Source organism: Anser cygnoides, chromosome 21 (assembly GCF_040182565.1).
Source record: "Anser cygnoides isolate HZ-2024a breed goose chromosome 21, Taihu_goose_T2T_genome, whole genome shotgun sequence".
Classification (NCBI taxonomy): domain Eukaryota; kingdom Metazoa; phylum Chordata; class Aves; order Anseriformes; family Anatidae; genus Anser; species Anser cygnoides.
The window spans coordinates 4,180,108-4,201,931 of record NC_089893.1 but is presented as its reverse complement, the minus strand read 5'-3'; the positions used below and the strand labels follow the sequence as shown (position 1 = coordinate 4,201,931).

At 49.1% G+C, this 21,824-nt stretch overlaps 1 protein-coding gene across 2 annotated transcripts in view; it reads left to right on the top strand.

Moving 5' to 3' along the window:
• SIK2 (salt inducible kinase 2) overlaps positions 1 to 10,184 on the top strand; it is a 49,821-nt gene extending 39,637 nt beyond the window's left edge. The window contains exons 10-15 of one of the 2 annotated variants that reach the window (XM_048063401.2): positions 1,550 to 1,778; positions 2,474 to 2,758; positions 2,860 to 3,023; positions 4,115 to 4,228; positions 4,932 to 5,023; positions 6,356 to 10,184. In XM_048063401.2, coding sequence (XP_047919358.2) covers positions 1,550 to 1,778; positions 2,474 to 2,758; positions 2,860 to 3,023; positions 4,115 to 4,228; positions 4,932 to 5,023; positions 6,356 to 6,953 — 1,482 coding nt within the window. In that variant the 3' untranslated portion in view covers positions 6,954 to 10,184. The remainder of the gene's footprint in view (positions 1 to 1,549; positions 1,779 to 2,473; positions 2,759 to 2,859; positions 3,024 to 4,114; positions 4,229 to 4,931; positions 5,024 to 6,355) is intronic. The other variant, XM_066981083.1, reaches the window with a different exon arrangement.
• Positions 10,185 to 21,824: the final 11,640 nt, after the last annotated feature.

Here is a 21,824-nt window from a genome sequence, read left to right as displayed (position 1 = left end):
GCCTGCTGCCAGACAGGGTTTTGATTTCACGCTTGCCATTTTGAAAGTTTTATTTGTCATTTAGTGGTTAGTTTCTGACACTAAGAGTGTGGCCTTGGATCTCATCACTGTTGTAAGTAACAGCTTGTGTGGTCCTTGCAGCTGGAAACCAAAAAGTGGTTCAAAGAGATTTGGAAGTTAACATTTCAAACTTTATTCTGTATCCTCCTTTGCTTTCGTGCATTTATAGATTCAGTTTGTCCAGAGTAAAATCAATAAATGGTGACTACAGTGAGATGTCAAATCACAACTGAGTCAGGAACATTTCAGTGTCTGAGTATTACAGACCATAGCTGCTAAAACTTCCAAGCTCTGGTCCATGTGCCATGGTAAGCTGTGAAGAGCTGGCTGCACGCATGCTCAGCTTTCCCTTTTAGCAGTTCACTAAATATTCTTTCCAGTGCTTTTGCTGCCATGTGAATAGAAGGCATTTGAGTGGGAAAGTCACAAATGGAAAGGAAAGTGTGCAAGAAATTAAGCTGAAAGATAAAATACATTAATTTAAAATAGGGGCACCAGATCCAGAATTTTCCTGTGCCAATATCATTGCTATACTGAAGCTCAGAATTTTGATAGCATTGCTCAATACTGCTTTAAATACTTCCCCAGAATACTGCAATATAGGCTGCTGCTAGGATCCTTTGTTACCAGCCACTGTTAAGGCAGTGAACCTTCTTTTCCAAATACACCAGTCTTGGAAATACCAGAGATCTTGGCTAAAGAAAATCAGGGAATGGTTCATCAACAGTTTTACATAAAATCCCCTGGAGCAGTGGAGTTTTATGCTAAATCAGGAGTATAAAAACAGAGTAAACACAAATAAAATTCTAGGAGTATTTCAGATTGGAAAGGTAGATCTGAAGGCCATCTCGTCCAACCTGTCACTAAAAGCAGGGCTGACGTCAAAACTAGATGACAGTGCTCAGAATTGAGTGAATCCAAGGAAGCGGATTCCACAGCCTCTTTGTGGAAGAGCAGTTCAAGTCCGACGGACTTCTGCTGGAAAGGGTGCGCTTATTGTATTATTCCTGAAGACATCTCTGCAGTTCTGCAAGAACACTAATGAATTAAATACAAGGCTACTTCTTTGCATAGTCCTTATTTGAGCAAGATAAATGAGCAAGGTAAGTATAGTAAGGGGAATAATCTTGTACATTCTGTAAATATTTGTGTTTGACTGAGCTGGCAAAGTTGTTTTGTTGTTTTGTTTTTGTTTGTTTTAAACAAGAAAGAACAGCCCTGGAGAACACAGCACTGGGCAAATGAGAGTGTTTAGAGTTAGGGATTCAAGTACCAGGAGAATGTCAGTGGTGATACCACCTGGAGGGGTTCATGTGTCTTGTGCAGTTCTTAGCAAGTCTTACTTAACTCAGCAGGTTATGGGGAAGTTCGTGCATTTAAATGACCGGGCTGCCTTCAGCCTACCTGGTAGGCAGAGATTTCCTACTCTTGGGGGTGATGCGGTGTGCAAGTAATTGAAAGCTGTCTGTCTTCTCCTCGTGACATTTAGGTAAATGGCTGCCTGCTAGATCCCGTACCTCCCGTGGTGATGAGGAAGGGCTGCCAGTCACTGCCTAGCAGCATGATGGAAACGTCTATCGACGAAGGGATAGAGACAGAAGGCGAGTCAGAGGACGACCCTGCACAGGCATTTGCAGCCCTCCAAGCAGCTCGCTGTGGGAAGAGACGTCACACTCTGGCAGAAGTTACCAACCAGCTGGTGATGGTGCCAGGCACAGGTACGGAAGTCAGCACAGACATCTCAAAGCCCATTTCCTGCTCTCAGTATGCAATCTAATAAGCCCAGGAGGAAAAACACTGGCTTTTTAAAGTGACAAGCACAAGACAGTCTCTTGGGTTTTTCACTTCGCATTTGTTAGAAAGGCCAAAGGAAAAAGAAAAACAACCCCAAATGTGCTGTACAGGTAGTGTAAAATCAAAGCCACAATTAAAACAGCCGGCTATGGCCATGTACCAACAGCAACTGGTGAAGTCTTTCAAGCTGGGGACATTTAGTTATGTGAGAAAGAACAAGCCAAATCCTTCATCCCCTAAAGACATGCTGGGAGAGGACAGGGGAAAACAAAACCCTCTGGATTCTTGGGTATCCCAGAACCAGCAAGGTGACCCAGCCTAGCAGCTCAAGCTGTAATCTTGTCAGAATCACCTACAAAAAGCACTGAACAGTGAACATCACCTTCTTGGTGTCTTAATGCTGCAATAACGTAAAAACCTGCAGTAAAAAAATAAATAAAATCCAGTACTGCAAGTGTTAAGTTACAATTATTTTATGAAACTTATTTTTTTTGTTTCATTTAATCCAAGACAGTCACTGGAGACACTGTTGGCAGGAGTAGCTCAAGTCTGTGGCACTTCTGCCTTGCTAAAGCACTGCTGCACTCTCCTATTCTGGCTTTTGTGCTTTTTGTCACAGGGAAGGTCTACTCGTTAGATGAGAACTCATCTCTGGGCAGCATTGATTCAGAGTATGAAATGGGCTCCATTCAGAGAGACGTCAGCTTCCTGGAGGACACCCCTTCCTTGAAGGAAGTGGTGCTCACCACCCAGCCAGCACCCAGGATGACGCCGCCGTTCATCGGCCTGAGACCTGCCAACCCGGCCATGCAGGCACTCACCTCCCAAAAGCGAGAGACCCACAACCGCTCTCCCGTCAGCTTCCGAGAGGGGCGCAGGGCTTCTGACACGTCCCTCACCCAAGGTAACAAATGTGCTGCGTGCACCACGGCACCCTGGCTGTTGCGCAGCTCATCGCACATTGACCGATTTTCTGACAAGGGCTTCTGCTCAACGCTTGTACAGGAATTGTAGCATTCAGACAGCACCTCCAGAATCTGGCACGAACCAAAGGAATCCTGGAACTGAACAAAGTCCAGCTGCTGTACGAACAGATGGGATCGGAAGAAGAACCTGCCCTGCCATCAACCACCACCCAGCTGCAGGACCTCGTCAACAGTCCTCCGCAGGTACCGACACCAAAAAGAAATCAGCTCGGTCTTTCAGGTGCTAATGCTCTGGGACAGACAAAGAGAGGATAAGGTGTTCTGGAGATCTGAGAAGGGCTGTTTTACAGATCAAGTTCCCTCCTCTCCTTTCTGGCTCTCGCAGAATGGAGACTGGGTGTTTGCAGGTTAGCCTTTGTATCCTTATAGAAAGCTAACAAGGCTATCTTGTGGACTCAGAGTCCAATGGTCTGTTATTGCTTTTAATTGAATGTTGTTTTAGATTTAACAAAGCCCATCTAACACCTTTCTTCTGTGTTGGAATCGGCCTGCTGTAACTAAGAAGTGCAAAAGCTGAGAGATAACGGTTAGCCTGATTTGTATAGTGAAATACTAAATAGCTTCTACCATTTCCCTAATTACTTGTTTGGAATGGAGCAGGTTGCAGGAAACGGGAATAATGACTTTGTTAGACCCCATGAATAAAATGAGTAAGCAGCACGCAGGCACTGTAAGCACCTAATGTTCCAGATTAAGGCTGCTATTCTTACAGCTCCAGATCCATTTCTGTCTGCCTGGTTGCTGCGAAACTTCACTCTGACAGCCACAAAGTTGTGATGTTTTCACGAGAATCTCCCACTTGATGTAAACATCCTGCAGTGCTCATGGTATCCTCTCGGCAACAGTTGACTCCCCTCCCATTTCAGCACTCCTCCTTGCTGGAGATGCTGCTCTGTGCTTATCCTTTCCACCACTGGAAAGCTTTTCACAGCTTCAAAACTGAATGCAAAGCCACAGCGGCACAAAAGCACACGCAGAGGTTGGGCAGTGCTAACTCAGTACTGTTGGTGCTTCAGAGGGAGGCAAGTCACAAAATACATTATATATATATATAACGTTTTGCTTACAGATGTAAACCCGTAGCGTTTTGCAGCACAGATAGTTCAAAGCTTTGTAATTTAGGCTCCGCACCATGGAGGGAAAGCTGTGAGTGACGCCACAGACCCACTTCACACGGCAGCTGTGGAACCTCTGGCAAGGGAAAATCCTGAAAGAAAGGCTTGAGGCAGAAAAGCTTTTTCTGGGGATGAAAATTCTTCCTCTTCTCTCTGCAGGAGGAAACATCTCCGCAGCAGGAGGCTGCATCTGCTTTCCCTAGTGGTGCACATCCCCCATTATTATCCAGACGGCAGAGCTTAGAAACCCAGTTCTTACAGCACAGGCTCCAGGTACCATGCCTCCCCTCCGCTGCATTAAGCCAGACGCTGCTGCTACACAGCAGCCCAGCCCTTCAGCTCTTGTTATTCTCCTCGAGAAAAAAATCAGTCAAAGGCTAAATTAGCAGAGAACAGCTGAATTTGAAATTATGCTGTGTTTGTCTTTTGTCAGATGCTGACCCTAATTATGCCAAAAGCATACTGTATCGCTGCTGTTTTCCTACTCTGTTACTGTACAGTGCTATTAAAGCAATTTGAGGTAACTGCTAGTGAATACATATTATCTGTGTTGCGCCCCATAAGGGGCATGCATCAGGATCTGAGGAGCATCTGCCCCGCTTCTGACCCCCAGGGGCTTGCTGTTTCTCTTCCCTCTTCTCTGCTCGCCCCTCTTTTTTTTTTTTTTAAACCTTTTTTTCACATAGCTTGAGTTTATTAAAACCAAACTTTTTTCCAGCACAGCTTCTCTTTCACTTGGGAAGAAATCTTTCCGTAGATTGTATTGTGTAAGTCCCTCATGCAAAGATACTCTACAACCCAAGAGCAGAAGTCAGTAAGCAGTAGTGACTGTGGTTTTAGACAGCTCTAGTGGCAGCTTCTGGAAGTGGAGGTGGTCACTTAAACCATCATAAGGGGAGGCAACTGTCATTCACTTGCTTTCTGGATGGATGCATTAAAACAAATATAATTTACAACAGCACCGCTTCTCTTGCAGAAACCCACTCTGCTATCAAAAGCTCAGAATACTTGCCAGCTGTACTGCAAAGAATTGCCCCGGAGTCTGGAACAGCAGTTACAGGAGCACAGGTAAGAAGCTTTCTAACTGTGCTGGTGAGTAATGGAAGAACAGAGACAGTCTTGGTTTAGGAAGTCTTTGAGAAGGAAAGCTTCACTTCAAAATTTTTAATGTCACAGTTCTTTTCTTAAAGAGGGACAACAATCCTGCCACGAGTTTACGAAGAGCTGTGCTACAGGCTCTGTGTCAGCTAATGCTGCTACGGTGCAGGTAGACTGCAGCTGCCTGCATGCTTCGTTTACTGCTAATGGACAACTGGAAGCATAGAGAAAGCTACTCTAGCAGTTACACTGTTGTATTCATTTTCTGCCTCATCCCCCCTACTCATTACATGTTGCAGTATCTATGCTAAATCAGAACGTGGCTCATGGTTTTCCACCTGCACTCATTTAGGAATTTCCTGTCTTGTTCCCATGGTCCATCAATTTTACTGTAAAGGACACAAAAAGTGAATCAAGTTTTTCTTGTCACTGAAAGATCAGAAGTGATGCTTCTTTGAAAAAGTTACAGTAAAGTAAAATAACTTAAAGGGGGTAAATAGATTGCAAGTGTGCCTTGATACATGTCTGTATTACAGCAGACTAGATTTTAATTGCCACGTTAAAGGGCTGTTGGCTCCTTATGAACGCATCATTTAGTAGTCATTAAACAAGCAAGCAAGATAGATACTAACCCCAGCTATTATCCATGAGTTTCACAGAAGAATCACAGAAAGAGAAAGGAAAATGACAACCTAGTTGCATGCTTTATAAAACTAAAACACTGAGGACTTGACTGTAATCTAGAATTACTTCTTGATTTACGGTCACTCCTGACAACTGATTAATTCTAATCAAGACCGTAACTGACACAACTGACAGCATTCAGAGCACCTTGGTATATTCCTTCAAGAAGAGGAGGTCTGCCTAAGCTGAGAAAGAACAGATTCCTTTTGTGAATGGTGTCAGCACGCGGCAGTACTCGGTTTCCTATTTCTGCATGCTTTGGGAATTGGCTGGCAGGAGACCTCCCCTTTGTCCTATCGCAGGAATTTGTCAAAGGTAGCTGTGTCACCTGGCACTGCGTTGGAAATTCTCCTTGTTTGTAAAGGGTCAAAACCATGGAGCTTCATAAGGCTTCACGGGGAGGAGAAAAGGAGTATGGGGGAGGGAGGCTTTGCTCGCTTCCCTTGGTAGCCACAAACACTCAACTCTTCAGCTCCCCAGAGTAAATTTCAATAAATAAGCAAGAGTGCCCAGGAATTTTCCTGCTGGAACTGTTTGAGTGACTAGCACGCAGCACTCGTGCTAGTGCCTTGACACTTCAAAGGGCAAAAATAATTGCTGTTCGTGTCCTTGATTCAGGTTGCATCAGAAGCGACTCTTTCTGCAGAAGCAGTCCCAGCTGCAGGCCTATTTCAACCAGATGCAGATTGCCGAGAGCTCCTACCCAAGGGCAAGCCAAATGCCACTGTCATGCCAGGAGGAGCAGCAGCCGCCGCCGCCAGCCCAGCAGCAGCAGTCGGCCCCGTTCAGCTTGCAGCAGCCCCTGAGCCCCGTGCTGGAGCCTTCCTCGGAAGGAATGCAATACGACCCCTTCCTCAGCCACTACCCGAAGGTGCAGCTGGAGCCGCTGCCGCCCTCCCAGATCACCAGCTCGTCGCGGTTGTCAGCACCCATCCAGGTGCAGCAGCCGCCCCAGCCCTTACAATATTCCTACCAGACTTGTGAGCTGCCCGTTGTCGCCTCTTCCGAGCCAGACTTCCCCAAGCAGTGCCAGTATTCCCTGGAGCCAGCACAGCAGAGCAGCGCAGCGCTGCCCGACAGCCCGAGCAGCTCCGCATCTCACGAGCCCCAGACAAACTACGACCCGTTAACCCTCTCGGAATTGCCCGGGCTCTTTGACTGCGAAATGATGGAGACTGTAGACCCCCAGCACAGCGGCTACGTCCTGGTGAATTAATACCCCGGGGTGTCTAACATCAGAGTGGAAGATGGGACAAATGGAGAAGCATGTGAATTTTTGTTTTTGTTCCAACCCAAAAGTTTTCAACCCTTGAAGCAACGGGGGAATTAAAAATCCACCTGACTGGGGAAAAAAAAAAAAAAGGCAGGAGATGGCTAGAAGGGTTTGGCCACTAGCTCCTCTTGCTAGTGGCTGGGGCTAGAGAACAGGCAGTGCAGTTTGGTCCCATAAAGAACCAGTTTGCATAGAAGGAGAGGGAAAAAAAAGTGAGTTTTAAAGGAAGGAAATGGTCCCTTCCAAAAGGAAAAAAATAAAAAGGATAGTTTGACAGCATTCATCTAGCATTCACTAGGAGAAAGGAGAATGAATGCATATTGCATTCTAATTTTTGGCAATAAAAGCAATAGTTTTCATTGAAATTCAGACTAGATTTGGGTCTGAGCTGATGGCAACTGTCATACCCTTGAAACAGTAGCGTAAGGTGGATTTCAAGGGAAGTTGCACTTCGGCATCCAATTGCTGGTTAAGCTCCTGAGCTGCGACTCCTCCACGGTAAGTGGGAGACCAGCAGGCATCGCAGGAGCCTGCGCTTCCTCCTGCTAGCCAGTGAGCAGTTATTTCCCAAGCCCGACAAGGAAATTTTAATTGTTCACTAAGGGAAGCTTCTGGATCTTTGCTAAGTGACGTACTGACTTTGTCAAAAGATACCTGGAACTGACGCAGGGCACCACGGTGATTTGTAGAGACCTCGGGGTGGGGCTCAGGAAACTGAAAGATAAAGGATTAGCTAACACAGAGGGGGAGAGAAGTACCATGAGAAAATCAAGAGCTGTAGCCAGTGACATCAAAGAAATCCACGGGGGTGGCGTTTGCAATCACCCCTTTTTGCAGACAGGCCTTCGTGGAGGGCTTGGTCTGGGAGAAGTTCTGATCACTGGAGAGGATCCATCTGTCCTTCTGCGGCATTTGAAAAACAAGCAAACAAACTGTGTTTTGAGTTTGCAGTATGTGTTGCTGGTGGTTTATTGAGCTTTGTATATTTGGACAATTATTTAGGGTTTTAGAACTTAAGGATAAAAACAATGAGCTTAAAAAAACCCCTGTGAAGTGATAGTGCTGTGCCTTTTTCGGTTCTTTATCAGACTATATGCTTTTTTTCTGAAGAAAGTAGACAATACCCCATTTATATCCTTGCTACAGCCAAAGTCCCTTCAGAGCACACGTTCCACCATGTGGAACATAATGTTTAACTTCGTTAGTGTTTTGATTGTTTGTGTATATATAACATTGAAAGTATTACAGCAATATTTAGCATCACAAACTGTTGATGTATCAACCATTTCAACGAATACGAAACTCAACAAGCAGTTGTGTCCCCAGAACTTTCCGTCACAAAACGTCAGTCATAGGAGGATTGTTCAGGAATCCGCAGGAAGTTCAGATCTCTGTAATTAGGGTTTTGTCTCAGGTCTCGAAATCTTGTGGGATATTGTCTATCAGCCTGTAAGATGAGGCTCACAGCTAGACAGTTCAGCCCTTTTCTGAGCAAACTTAAAGCACAATTGCAGATCCATTAAAGCACAAGGAATGGTGGAGAAACCGTGCTGATAGCTTACACAGAAAACACCACTATTTGCTGGAAAGTTTCTCCAGCATTAAGTTTGGGGAGTTAAGGTCCTGGACACTACGAATAAAGAAGGCGTAGTCACCAACCACAGAGTTTGGGTGTTCGGGGCATGTAGTGACTTAAAGTAGGTAGACAAATATTCTAGTGTTCTAGATGCCATAGCAAAGCACTGGGTTGAGCAGGCAGCAGAAGAAAAAAAAATAAAAGTACATCTGATCCATCGGGTCTTCTGTGCGTGTGTCAAATCAGAGATCTTACCTAGCTAGAAAAAGGAGTTCTCAAAGCTGCTCTCTTTTCCTTCACCAGAAAGGTGAAAAATCAGCCAGCATTTACAGCAATAAGACCCCAGTTAAACGGAGGCTAGGAGGACTTCAGGAGTATTGCAGGCTCTGGTCCAGCTGCGCGGCTGGATTCAGTCCAGGAGTGCTCAGCTTCTACCTCGGCTAGCGGAGTGATTCTCGAGGCATCAGCAAAGGGAAGTTTAAAGAGCAGGGATCCCATCCACACACTGATTGCTTATTAGATGCAAGATAAAGAGGGCTGGAAAGCTCTAGTTTAAATAGCTGAGATAGACAAAGTTCCTTACGAAGGGAATTCCCACAGTAAACCCCTTTTCTGAGAGGGTCGGTAGCTGTGGCACACAGACACCCCCAGGCCCCCCCAGGTGACTAGCAAAGGGCCGGGGACCAGCTGCAGCACACAGTACCGTCACAGGCCAGGCGTTTCACTACTGCACAAGAGAAAAGGAAGCAACCACAAGTCCTGTCCTTTCACTCCTTGGCAGTCTCAGAGGAGAACAAAATTTACCCTTTCTGTGATTCTAAGATCAGACGAGTGCTTGAGGAACCACAAAGCCAAAACGCGACCGGGACACAGCTGCAGCGACGGGCCCAGCTCTGCGCCAGGAGCTGGGTTACTGCCCTGACCGAGACCACTTCCCTCCCCGTCCAGCCCCACCATCACCTACATTTCAGGACGCAAAGCGAACTAATTCTGAATTAACTGATTCATTTGTCAGAACGTGCCAAGTCGTCTCAGCTCCTTTGAGCCTGGCAGTGCTGGTAAGGGGGAAGCGACAGTTTTTGAATGTAGTTTAGACTGTTTCCCTCGACCAAGAGCCTATTTCACATCACACGTAATTTCCTTTAAGCCAATTAGAATAAAAGGCTTCTAATGCCTTCTAATAGAGCAGAGGATCCACTGGGCACCACTTCCTATTCACGCTACTTTGAAGTGGCTCTTTTGTTCCAGTCTGTTACGTCTAACATTAGAGGACCGCGTACACTACTGTTAGAGGAATTCTTAGCTTTATTATCTCGTATTACAGGCTCCTTTGAAGAGACTTTGGTGTGATGTATTTGGGGTAAAAAATTTCATATGGAGAAAAGTGCAATATATGTGTGTGTGTGGTACGTTCTTTAATGTATTTTTTTAAGGAGTTAGAGGGTTTAGTCTCTGCTTTGGGATAAATGCACTAGTATTGTGAGCTCCAGTTTGGCAAGTTCATCTGTAGTATTTACATGCAACTGGTATGCTGGACTCTGTAAAGCAATTACAGTGTATTAATACAAAATAAAGAATATGTACATTTCATTTTTAAATACGTGGTGAGCTAACACAGCCTCTGCAGCCCTGTGTTCCTTAGCAGCCTCTTTATGCATTACGCGGCAGCTCGTTCCTCTCTGGCACCCCAAGCTGCAAATCACAGAGAGAAAATGCTGCCAGGGCTGGCTTCTCTGACTGAAGTTGGCTTCCTGTCGCTGTAACGCACACAGGGCAGTTGACACCACAAGATTCTCAAGGCAACTGGAGAAAGCATTCTCATAGTCTCACAAAAAAATAACTGCATTTCTTTACTGCCTGCTCTGCCATGAAATCGGTCCTGTGCTTTAGGAGTACACCTCCACTCTGAGGATACAAGACAGCTCTTTATGAGTTGCATCCCGTTCGCTACTTTCCTTGAAGCCTTTCACCTTGATCTAAGGTGTAAGAGGCTTACTTGGACTTAGCCTAGGACAATCTGGGACTTTTCTCTTAGAAAAGATTTTTCACTCCAGAACTACAAGCAACAGCAGCAAAAAATTCATCTTATTCATTTCTTGAAGCACTACACCACTGTTGAGGTAAAACAGAACATCGAACCACAAAAGTTCTTAATTTAGGTAGGAAGTTCACATTTACAGAAAGAATAGGCAGCTCCAGAAGAGGCTCTGGGGGAAAGCAAAATGCAGTGCTCTTCATAGAGGGAGCATCAGAAGCAAGAAAATACCTGAAGCAGGGAAAACATTTCATCACAGCTTCTTGCATAGGACTGCAACAAGAGTTACATGCCAGGAAAGATCATACGAGTGTGGATATGTGAAAAAATCTCAATAATTCTCTCTTTTATAACTCTAACATCATCCTTATGACCCCCAGGCTTTCTTCAATAAGAAATGCACAATGCTCAGAGGTTCTCTGAACAGAAATGAGCTCAGAGCCCAGCACACTGACCTAGCTTCCCACAAACCCTGCTGTCCCCGTTGCCTTTGTGCAGTGACCTCAGCTGTAACTGGCCATGAACAGCTGCAGCTGAAGGCAGCAGTTCTTGGTGTGACGCACGGGGACACAGAACACTTGGCACCAGATTTGGGGTTTTTGTTTGTAGCGGTACCGACCGACTGATCGGCCTCCACGCTGCCGTGAATCACGAGTGCCAAGTCCTGAGACTACAGCTCAGGCTACCAGAACGCTGCGCCTTAACCCTACCCAAGGTTGATACGCACACTGCATCTGCTGGGGCTGCTTTCCCATCTACTCTACCCCCTGCTGTCTCCTAAATCTCCTGATAGAGTCGGGGGTGATGAGCCAAGGCAGAAGGGTGAAGCGTGGTTTCTGCGTGCCCCGCTTGCCCAGAGACGTCAGCCGGAGATAGGAGGATGAGTCAAGCTGCAGGGACCGGGGCCGTCAGTCTCTCCTCCTCCGGCAGCACCACGGCAGGACAGAAGAAACAGGACGTGCTTGCCGTACACGCTCGTTTGCTGCTAGCAGTCAGCGCAAAACCAGAGAAGGTGACACCTCGAGGGGTTACCTCAGCCAACCTGACGAGCTGTCTGGAAGCCTCTCTCCCCCCAAAACACAAAGGCTAAGCCCTCCTTATCCCAGCGGAGCCAGGAGGAAGCCCTCCCCCTCGCCGGGATAAGTTCTGACTTACAGACCAGGTCACAGCCTTTAAACCCCGTGCAAAGTTGCAGAGCGCAGCGTTTCTCTGCCGGGCTGCGGGCCAGCAGCGCTCTCCTTTTCAGCGCTGCCTGGCTGACACCGCTCAGTTAAGTCCCTGGCAGATGGACCGGCAGCAGCCGGGCTGCCAGGGGAACACAACACGCACGGGGCAGCAGCCCACCACGGCACGACTTACGCACGGGGTGCGAGCAGAATGCACACACGTCCCTCGTGCTGTTTGGGCTTTGGCAGACTGAACTGAACAGCGAGGTGTATCCTCAGACCTCTTTCTCTGAAGGTCGTGCCTAAGACTTGTGTGGGTGCAAGCTTCAGCCTCTGCTTACCTTCCCCAGGCGTCCTGAACGTATTTAAGATAAGCCTTGGAAAGCATCCCTGAGTCCTTTGGTACAGAGCAAAGCAGCAGCGAGGGCGATAAGGTGGTGAATGAGTGGAGAGCCTACGGAAGAACGGCTGCGCTAGAGAGAGAGAGAAAGGGAGACGTCCAGGAGACGGCAGCAGGAGCTGACAGCCCCAGACAGTGAATACTCTACAGAAAGACACAGACAAAACCCACGCGTGCTGCAAAAAAAAACTGATTCTCTGTGCAAAGAGAGCAGGAAGGGCTCCTGCAGCCCAGAGCGCAGACACGTGCCCAGCAAAGCCCCAGAAGCGATACTGCTGCAGCTGGAAGCTTCGGTCTTGCAGGGCACCAGCCAAATCTTGGTTCCTCGAGGTGCGGGCAGGTCTGCCACTTGGGCTGGGGAGCAGCACCAAAGAGGAACGGGGCCGCGTGCGGTGACCTGGAGCCGTACCCACGTGGGTGCTGGAAGGACCAGGGGCCCCTGCCCAGCTGGCCAATTCCCCACAGGTTGGTCAGCTCAAGGTTAAATCTGCCCCTGCCCCCAGCTCTGCTCTTGGACACCAACCCGGGGTTATCTGGCACAGCACAGGCAGGCTGCAGCGCTCAGCACAGCCCGAGTAAACAGCAGTGCCCAGTCCTTGCCACCCAGGCACGTCACAGCCCTGCTTCTGCCCAGCTTGTGTCCAGCACCACCTGCATGCAACACCTGCACACAACACTGATTCGCTTTTCACTCACGTCAGGGGGACGGGGGACTGGGAGCCCAGGGAATAGCCCTGAGAGGAGCCCCTGCCTTGCTGGGACCCCAGCGCAGGGCTGGCTGCAGGCACACACACGCTCATTTCCTTCCTACATCTGCCCCTGAGGCAGATGTTCTCCCACAAGAGAACATCAGGTGCACAAAAGCAGTACCTAGAACTACAGGAGATCAGGATACGGGCACACTGAAACCGATCCCTGCCGCTCCTGAGGGGGTCAGAAGGCGCATCCGAATCCAGCACGTCGCCCCTGCCCTAAGAACAGCCCAGGAGATGTGAGCAGGACGCCGCAGCCGTGGCCCCATCTTCCACCTCCGCCACTGCGAGGAATCCCAACCACATCACACGGATACACGCATCTGGTGCTGAGAGCACACGGGCACGAGAGTGCAAGTGAGAGCAAGTTTGTTTTTAATTGAAACCCCATTTTCCTCTCCTGTAGGATCTCACATCGTCACACTGGCGTTTTCCACATTAACCCAAGAAGGTGTAGGAGTACTACCTACAGGCATAATTGCCGGACAACACAAAAAGGAAACACATTTGCTAGGCTTTATGCTAGGGCTGTTTTGGGATATTTAAGGAAAAAACAATCAGTCTTATCCTTAGAGATCAATGGCTGGTGTTTCAAATAAGACTGGAGCAATGCTCCGTGGCAAGCAGCAGACAGAACTAAATTACCATCTTTGTGTATTTTCTAATAAGGGAGCAGAGAATGACCGTCCAGTCATTGACGAGAACACCTTAAACATGAAATTGAAACAGACTCAGGACTGAATATAAGATTGTAGCAGAAATTATTCCCCCCCACGCACGCACTGTTTGACATTCAAAGTGCGTCAATGGAAAACGCTAAGTGGGTTCTGCAGTCGTGACCCTGCCAGGGACAAAGTACAAGGAACGCTGCCAAGCAGGTCAGCCCAGCGTGGACAACCGCACGTTAGGACAACAACAGCGCTGTGATTTTCACTGATTCAGGTTGTTTTCTGATGGGAATATTACACTGCATGGTTGAAGCGGAGGTCGGGTAGCAGAAAGCTCATTTTAAATACAAGGAAAAGAAACGTCTAATTGGGTGAATCGCACGGGGAATCAGCTGTGAATTAGGTACAGAAAACCTCAAAGGAATACAAAGCAGAGAAATAAGGCAGATTTAGCCACTCCAGCAGCAGCCAACCTGGGGCACACCGAGCAAATAGCGACGGCAGTTAGCTCAGCACAACAGCACCAAGGCAGAAAGGAAAAGGAGAAATTCATAAACCGACGTCTCAGCACTTTACCTGCTGCCTGGAAACAGAGACACACTAAATAATGGCGTGGGACAGTACAGAAACAGGTCTCAAGAGACTGGATCCAGAGCTGAGATGTGCATGACAAGTCGTCTCTCGTGCACACTCGCAGTCTGGGATATACTCAAGTGCACAAAACCAGCCCGTGGCAACGCACGCTGCCTGCTGAGTCCCTGCTCAGAGGGTTCAGGGCCTTCCAGCACTCGTGTATGGGAAGGAGGAGACTCTTAAGCGTTCAAAATTGACACCCTAAAAGACACAATTTACAGGCTAAATGGGAAGGCACTTTGAGAAATATAAACTGGATGAGCCTCTGGCATTTCGTACAAATAACACTCCTTATAAACAAATGCCACAGCTAAAGTCAAACAGAAGAAAGAAACTGGAGCGGGACGGTCAGGAGAGAGATGAAAAGAGCAGGGAGGGAAAAGGGGAGAGGTAAAAAAAAAAAAAAAGAGGATTATCCAATTTGAAAACTTTGCCAAGCAAGAGAAACTCTCTCAGTGGGGACGGACATGCCTCCTACTGTTAACGGCGATGGCCAAAAAAGGAACGTTTTTGCCTCCGCTGCTTTGAGGGTTATAGGAAGTGATTGCAAAGGTGTGTCCTTACACCTCAGGATGCCAAGAATAACACCGTGCCACTGACTGAGATTTCCAAGACTACAGGAATATACTCTGTGGGGACTGACAGCAATATTAACCTGATTGGGACAGGTTATTCTGATCCTCAGTTGTTGAAAATTAGTGTGACAGAGTAGTTATAATGGAGCATGGACATCCAGTCAGACCGAGAACTTAAAGGTTAAGCCGAATGAGGAATTCCAGGACTGCACAAAAACTGAAACCAGGAACCGGACATGTCTAGCTCGCCATAATGTCTAATTTAAATTAGAGACACCTAATGAGAAATCAAAGCCACCATTTTAGCAACAGAGGATACCATTCAGTGCCATAATTTACTGTCCATAAGCTGACATAAACCAGCCAAACTGTTTCACGTTAGGAAGCCAACAAATATTGCGAGGGACAGTAAGTTCATCCTGGTGGCTCACAAAGGAGGCAGAGGGGCAGGGCTGAGGGGTAAAATTCAGAGGCTGAGCCTTGTCAGCTCCTAAAGGGGTCGGGAAGGTGTATCCAAACCCACATGCCACCACCCATCTCTGAACAGACAATGAGGTGCACGTAGGATGCCTGTCTTCGGCATCGCTGCAGGGAAACCCAGGCAGACCTCACGGATACGCACATCACAGTACCTTGCTCGTGAGTGTGTGGGTACAGAGGCGTAAGCCATCCAAGTCGGGCTTGTTTCACACTAAAATCACCTTCCCCTCCTCTAACATCTCCCTCTGTCGTTTGCTACTGCCACAACACCCAACTGTTTCTAACCAGCTCAGCCTGTGTGGGCGATCATCCCTCTCCCACCAGCAGCCGAGTGCAGGAGCGTGCAGGGGAGCCTCCGTTGCCCCCGGTGTGGCCACGCAGAGCCGGAGGTGAGGAGGGCGGCTCGGCACGCGCCTCAGCACCGTGCTCCAAAACCATCTGCGAACCCAGGCAGACAGCTCTGCCGCAGTGACACTCGGCTCACACGAGAGCAGCTTTTTCTAACCCAAACTGCCAAAAGCAAACCTTTTTAATCAACGCTGAGTCTGAAACGCACAACAGCAGCGCTACATGGCAATACTGGGATGCCCAAAATACTCTGTCCGAGCCCAACCTGCAGCTACAAACCAAACAGAACCACACCATGAAACGTTGATTTTTGTTCCCATACAGGCATCGGTATCAATTAAGGTTATTCAGCGAAAACAAGACTCACACACCAGATATTATCTTCCCAGTTTATTTCCAAAGTTTTATCTGCCCATTTTTTCAGGTCTTTCGAGCAAGGATTCAATATGTTATCCCTAAAGGGAGGGCTCCATTTCCCATACATCTGCCACTCAGTGTTAGGAAACTTTAAACATGGTGGTTTTGAGAAGAGATCTCTGTGCTCAAAAAGGTACATTAATGGGGTAATTTTCTGCAAGGAAAATGCCATAATTCAGTTTTATATAACAGTGCCTGCTGAACTGACTTATCAGCAAATAAAGGCTACAGTGTTTTGATAAGAAGCCATGCGGTGTTGGTTTGCAGAATAGCAGCAAAATGAGCGATGCTTTGGAAAGCTAATAGGAGGTTTGATCCCAAAATACTCACAAATGGACATTTACTTAGCCGAGAATTATATGCTGAGTTCTGGAAAGGTTAGGCGCATTTAGGGAGTTCATAAGCTCTCTGCAGCTTGTCTCCTGCAGGCTGCTATAGTGGAGACAAGCCGAGAGCATGCAGCTGCTGACGTCAATAGGGTAAATAATACCATGTACTGAAATCACCTGGGTATGCATTACCCTTTCAACAGAGCCTGCTGAGCGCGCTGGGCTGCAAAGCGCTCTGGGAAGCCCAGGTGTCTGCTTGCATGGAAAATACCACAGCAGATCCAGTAAATATTCTTCAAGACCACCACCCCCCCACGGAAAAAAAAAGAAAAAAAAAAGAGGTAATTTGAGCATCTCAGACCTTGTTATCTCTTCCTTTGCAAGCACAGTTACCGTTCACATGCTGTGACACACGCACCAAGCACCAAAACCCCGCAGAAGAGAGGGACGCTCCAGGACAGGCTGTTCTGTTTGCAACTAACAGCTTACATTTTAATCACTTGGTGAGGCCACTTCGCTGCTGCTCCAGGGGAGCTGCCACATGCCCAGGGGTGCTGAGCTCCCTTCTAGGGCTGTGCAGGCACCACCGAGCCCGCTGCCCGGGGGGCTGGCAGCAGCCGCAGGGTGCTGTGCAGTGGTGCTGCCCTTGGGCTGGCACCACGACACTCCAACAAGGGTGACACTAACAGCAGATAACCACAGGCAATTAATTACCTGTTTAAACACCTATAGGAGCAGAACGCCCCCTCCACTCGCAGCAGCAGTGCCAGAGCTGAGCGGCATGCTCGCAGCATCCCCCAAAGCCCAGCCCGGTGCCCTAGCCACTAGGCCACACTGTTTCTCCAGCAAGCAAGGTCTGCTGCCTTCCAAACAGGCTGAAAAGGAGCCGAAGGCTCGGGTCCTGCCTCGCAGCTCCCAGCCCCGCAGGCTCCCAGCGTCTCAGCCTGTCTGGGACAGAGAGGGGAGCAGCGATCGGAGCCGCCAAGCAGCCAGGCTGCCTTTAACCTCCCTCCCTGTCACATCTGCTGCGAGCAGAAGCAGGAGGACGTTATTATTAATGCAGCAAATTAGCGTTTGGGTCCCGTTAGCGCTGCTCACGTCACGGCAGCCGCATTAGAGGCTGGTCAGGAGACGGATGAATTATTCACAGGGATCGGGGCGCTGACAGCGAGCTCGGGGGGCACGGCTGGGGCAGGCCTGCGGCACCTCGCCGTGACGGAGGCCAGCTGCTCCCCGCTCCTGACAAGCGTTTCCTTGGAGCTGTTGCCATGTCGACACATCTGTCTAGGCCATCCTACTTGGAGAAAGTTGAAGGTAATTTAGCGCAGAAAGCCAAGGAAGGTTCTGAAGCGCTTTAACCCTTTGGAGGTGCTGAGAGAGCTCTTCCCCGGGAAGGCGGCTGGAGCGGCTGCAAGCCGGTTTGCTGAGCTCCTGGAGGAAACGGGCAGGACGAGCTGCCACATTTCCCCTCCCGAGGGAACGACCGACTTCTCAAGATGCTGCAAGGTCAAGGGGGAAAAGGAAAAAAAAAAAAGGAAAAAAAAAAAAACACACACAAAAATCCCCAGAACAGCAGCTCTGAATCCTGGTCTCCCAGGACTCACCCACAGCCCGAGGCCCGAACCAGACGGCCTTGAGGTCCTGCTCTTCCCCGGACCTGTGTGACCACGTTATCCCAAAGGAAGAGCTAGGGCCAGCTCTGAGGGGTTCAGGCGCCTGCGAAACCCACCCCGTACACATACAGCACTGCCTGTGCACAGAACAGCCAAAACCACGTGCTGTTTCCTCAGCAGGCCTGGAACAAGAGCAAGCAAAACCCAACCACGGTATCACGAGGCCAGAAGGCCGTTTCTCCCCCAGTACCTCAGTTGCCACATACTCACTCGGGTGCCAAGTTGCAGCTAAACAAGCAAGACCATGACCTCCTCCGGGAACCACACAGCTCTAACCTTTAGCCCTTCTGGTTTCAACCAGGCCCTTAACCTCGAGCTCCACAGACACTCTTGTGGTCCCCAGCACTTCACCTTGCTTTATTAATGTTTATTTAAAGTAATCACATGTTTGAAGAGAGGCCAGAGCTCTGGTTCAGTGCTGCAGGCCTAAAAAGATCAGACGTTTGTCAGTTCCCCAGCACAACTGGGCCCAAACACTGATAAATGACAATTAATTAATACTTTATACACCAAGGTGGACTTGGAAAGCAAACTCCTTGACTGCCATTCACTTCTTTTCAGCAGACGCAGTCACAACAACAACAGGAATTTTGGGGAAGGCTTTCTGAAGTCACCATGAGGAAAGGCCACACAACCAGCTACAAAGAGCCCACGAAGAGTCAGCCCCTCCAGAAACCACTCGTGGAGCCCAGAGAAGCCCTGCTAGCTCCCTGCTCAGATAACAAAATCAGATCAAGATAAACACACACACACAGCACGAGCACAAAACGGGGTTCGTAAGCAGCTCACTGATGTGTTGTTACCCCACCTCAGAACTGGGGGCTGACTTAAATAACAAAAACCCATACAGTGTAAGGCCTACCCAGGCATTTTTGCTTTATTTTGAACACGTTGCCTGGAGCCTTGGCACGACATACCCAGATTTTTGTCTTTCCCTGGGGTATTTGTCCCAGAATACCAGTCTTTAAAAGGGCTGATTTTTATATCAACAGTTTCTTAGAAACCACAACAGCATTTTTTTTTTCTCCTCCAAGAGAATTAATTGTAAATTGCCTAAAAATAAGCCTGGAAAAACTCAGAGGGGAAAGCAACGTCAGCTCCTGGCAGCTTTATTGCAGCGGTCTTTGTGCCGTGTGGCCTCCATTGTTCCGAGCTGGGTCACTGGGGGATGGGGGAAACCTCCGAGGCGAGCCAAGGGACCTCCTGCGGTCACAGAGCAGCTCAGACATGGAGATTCAGAGCAAAGGGGAAGAGCTACACCTTCCCGCTGGCCGCCAGAAGGACCATATTTAGCTGCTACTTTTCCGCAGCAACCCTCACCTCTGAAATCCAACCACGCACACAAACAAGGGCAGCCTGTCTGCCCTGAGCATGGAGCAGTGGCTGTGGTGTCTGACCAAGAATCATGTACCAGGACAGACCGGAAGCCACTCAGGGCAGGGACCCCACAGCCTGTGCAGCGCCCGACAGAAATGGTTATAGAGAGGACGCAGGAACACAACACCAGAGCCCCACTCTGGGGTTGCACAGAGCCACCAGTGTGGTGCCACCCCACTTCCAAGCCCCCCTCACTCCTCCAGTCTTACCTCCAGCTATCCACAAGCCCCACACACTCTGCCTGCCTTGAGAAGGACCACGGAGAAGCTTTGAATGCCCTCAGTAACACCCAGGTGGGGGCAATCTGAGTGCCCTCAGTAACACCCAGGTGGGGGCAATCTGAGTGCCTTTGGTGGCACCCAGGTGGGGGCAATCAGGGCTCCCTGCAGCAGCCTGGCAGGCAGAGGTGCTCCAGGAGCACGGAGCTGAGCACTGCGATGCCCAGCGGGACAGGGAACTGTGTCTGGGGGCTGTGCATGCTCTGGCTGCTGCACTTCTGCCCTGAGGTGCGTGTCCTAATGGGCTTCACGGTGCAAAAGCCACTGGTGTGAGGCTGACGGGATCCAAATGTCAGCTTTGGAAGGCACAAAGCTGCAGGACGGGATGCTGTAATGCATGTAAAGGGCTCTCCCTGATGGCCAAATGTCCTAGTCTGCAAAGAGCATCCCTTGGTGGGGGTGCTTTTGCTGGCATGTAGGGTTTGGTTCACAAAAGAGAAACACGTCAGGGTGTTGCCCTCGCAGGTGCTGATCCTATGCAAGTGCCTTCCCACAACAGCAAGGAGCCCAGGAGCTGGCTCCTGCCGCGTGTCACCCCCCAGCAGCGCAGAGCACCCCCCTCTACCTTCCAGGCACACGGAGCTCGGTCAGGAGGGGGGGCAGCAGGTGAGGGGTTAACGGAGCAGCACACCCACTCGGGCTGTATCTAAACAGAAAGAAAAACGGCCAAAACATTTCTTAAGAGGAGAGGCAGCTGACGCCAGTAGCATCTGATCTCCTGCTGCCAACAGGCAGTTCAGGCACCCCGGGGGGGTTGCAGCCGGGATCAGCTGCTGCGCTTTGTTGTCAGTTGTGCCCTTCTCCCTCTTTCCGAAGTAGGTCTCAGTCACACGGCAGGCGAGGCTAAAGCATTTGCTGGGAGGGATTTGTCTTGTCAGAGGGGATTTTGGAAACAGTACTACCAAGTCTGCTGTCTGCGAGGGTTAGAAAAGTTCAGGAAGGTGTTTTTTTTTTTTTAAGACAGAAAGTAACGCTCCCTATTTTATATAAAAGAAAACATCCAAAAACTCAGCACTGACTCTTGAGTGGTCTTGAAAATCTAATCTGACTTTTCTAACCAGATCGTGGAGATAAGGCATTAGTTGTTAGCAACGAGCTTACCACCAGGCACACAGGGTATTTCCAAGGTCACCCAAAAATACCCAGCAAGTGAGCCGGTGGGTAAATTTAGCCGAGTCAGATCCCCGGTGCTGCACAGCACCTCGCTGTGACGTACCCACACATCTCTGAGGGTTCCCCTGGAGCAGGTCCAGCAGTCCCCCCGTTTACTGGAGAAGCAAGGTGAAGGTCAGACGGAGCAGGGAGAGCCACGTGCTTGGCCATGCTGGCCCTAGCAGCGATCCAGCTCTGCGGGCCTGCTGCTGGGGACGTGAAGGATGAACTCGGCTCCCTGCAGAAGCTGCGGCTAGCTGAAGGGCACATCACCTGCTGGGGATTTCGGGAAGCTGTAGTACCCCGTGCTGAATGGCTCACTTGGGAATTATCCTGTGACTCCAGCCTTCCCTGGGCACACAGGCGACACCTTTAGCTTGCTGTACCACTGTTTGCTCTGTGCAATGGTCTAAAAGCATCGTCCCACCTGCAAAAGGGAGCTGTAGGAGTCAATTGTCAGGCAACCCAAAAGGATAAGCCTTCTAAGCCACGTTCTCCAGCTCTGGAAAGCAAGTTCCCTGCCTGCTCTGCCCCCAGACACGGAGAAGCTTACAGTTTCTCAGCCACGATTAATTTCATTTAAAAATGCAGCTTGCAAGGAGTGTCCATTCCCATCCCACAGCCCGTTTCAGCAGCACTTCTCAGTGAATGATGTCAGTGCCAAGAGCAGTCACCAACAGCAGCTCTGTAACAACCCCGCTGTGTTTCCCCTTCACACTGACCAACCTGTACCTGTTGTACCCTCCAGGTACAAATCCATTAGTGACTAATACAAATTTCCATCTAAATCAGCGATCACAGCAGCTCAAGAGGCAGAACAAGAGCTCAAGCCCTCAGCAGTGGAGCAGTCCACTCAAGTCAGGCCGTTTCGCTGCAGTTTTCAAGGATTTCATGCTTTGTCTGCAGGGAAGTGCAGACTTTGGAAGCGGAGCTGTTTCACGAGCACTTGCCATTT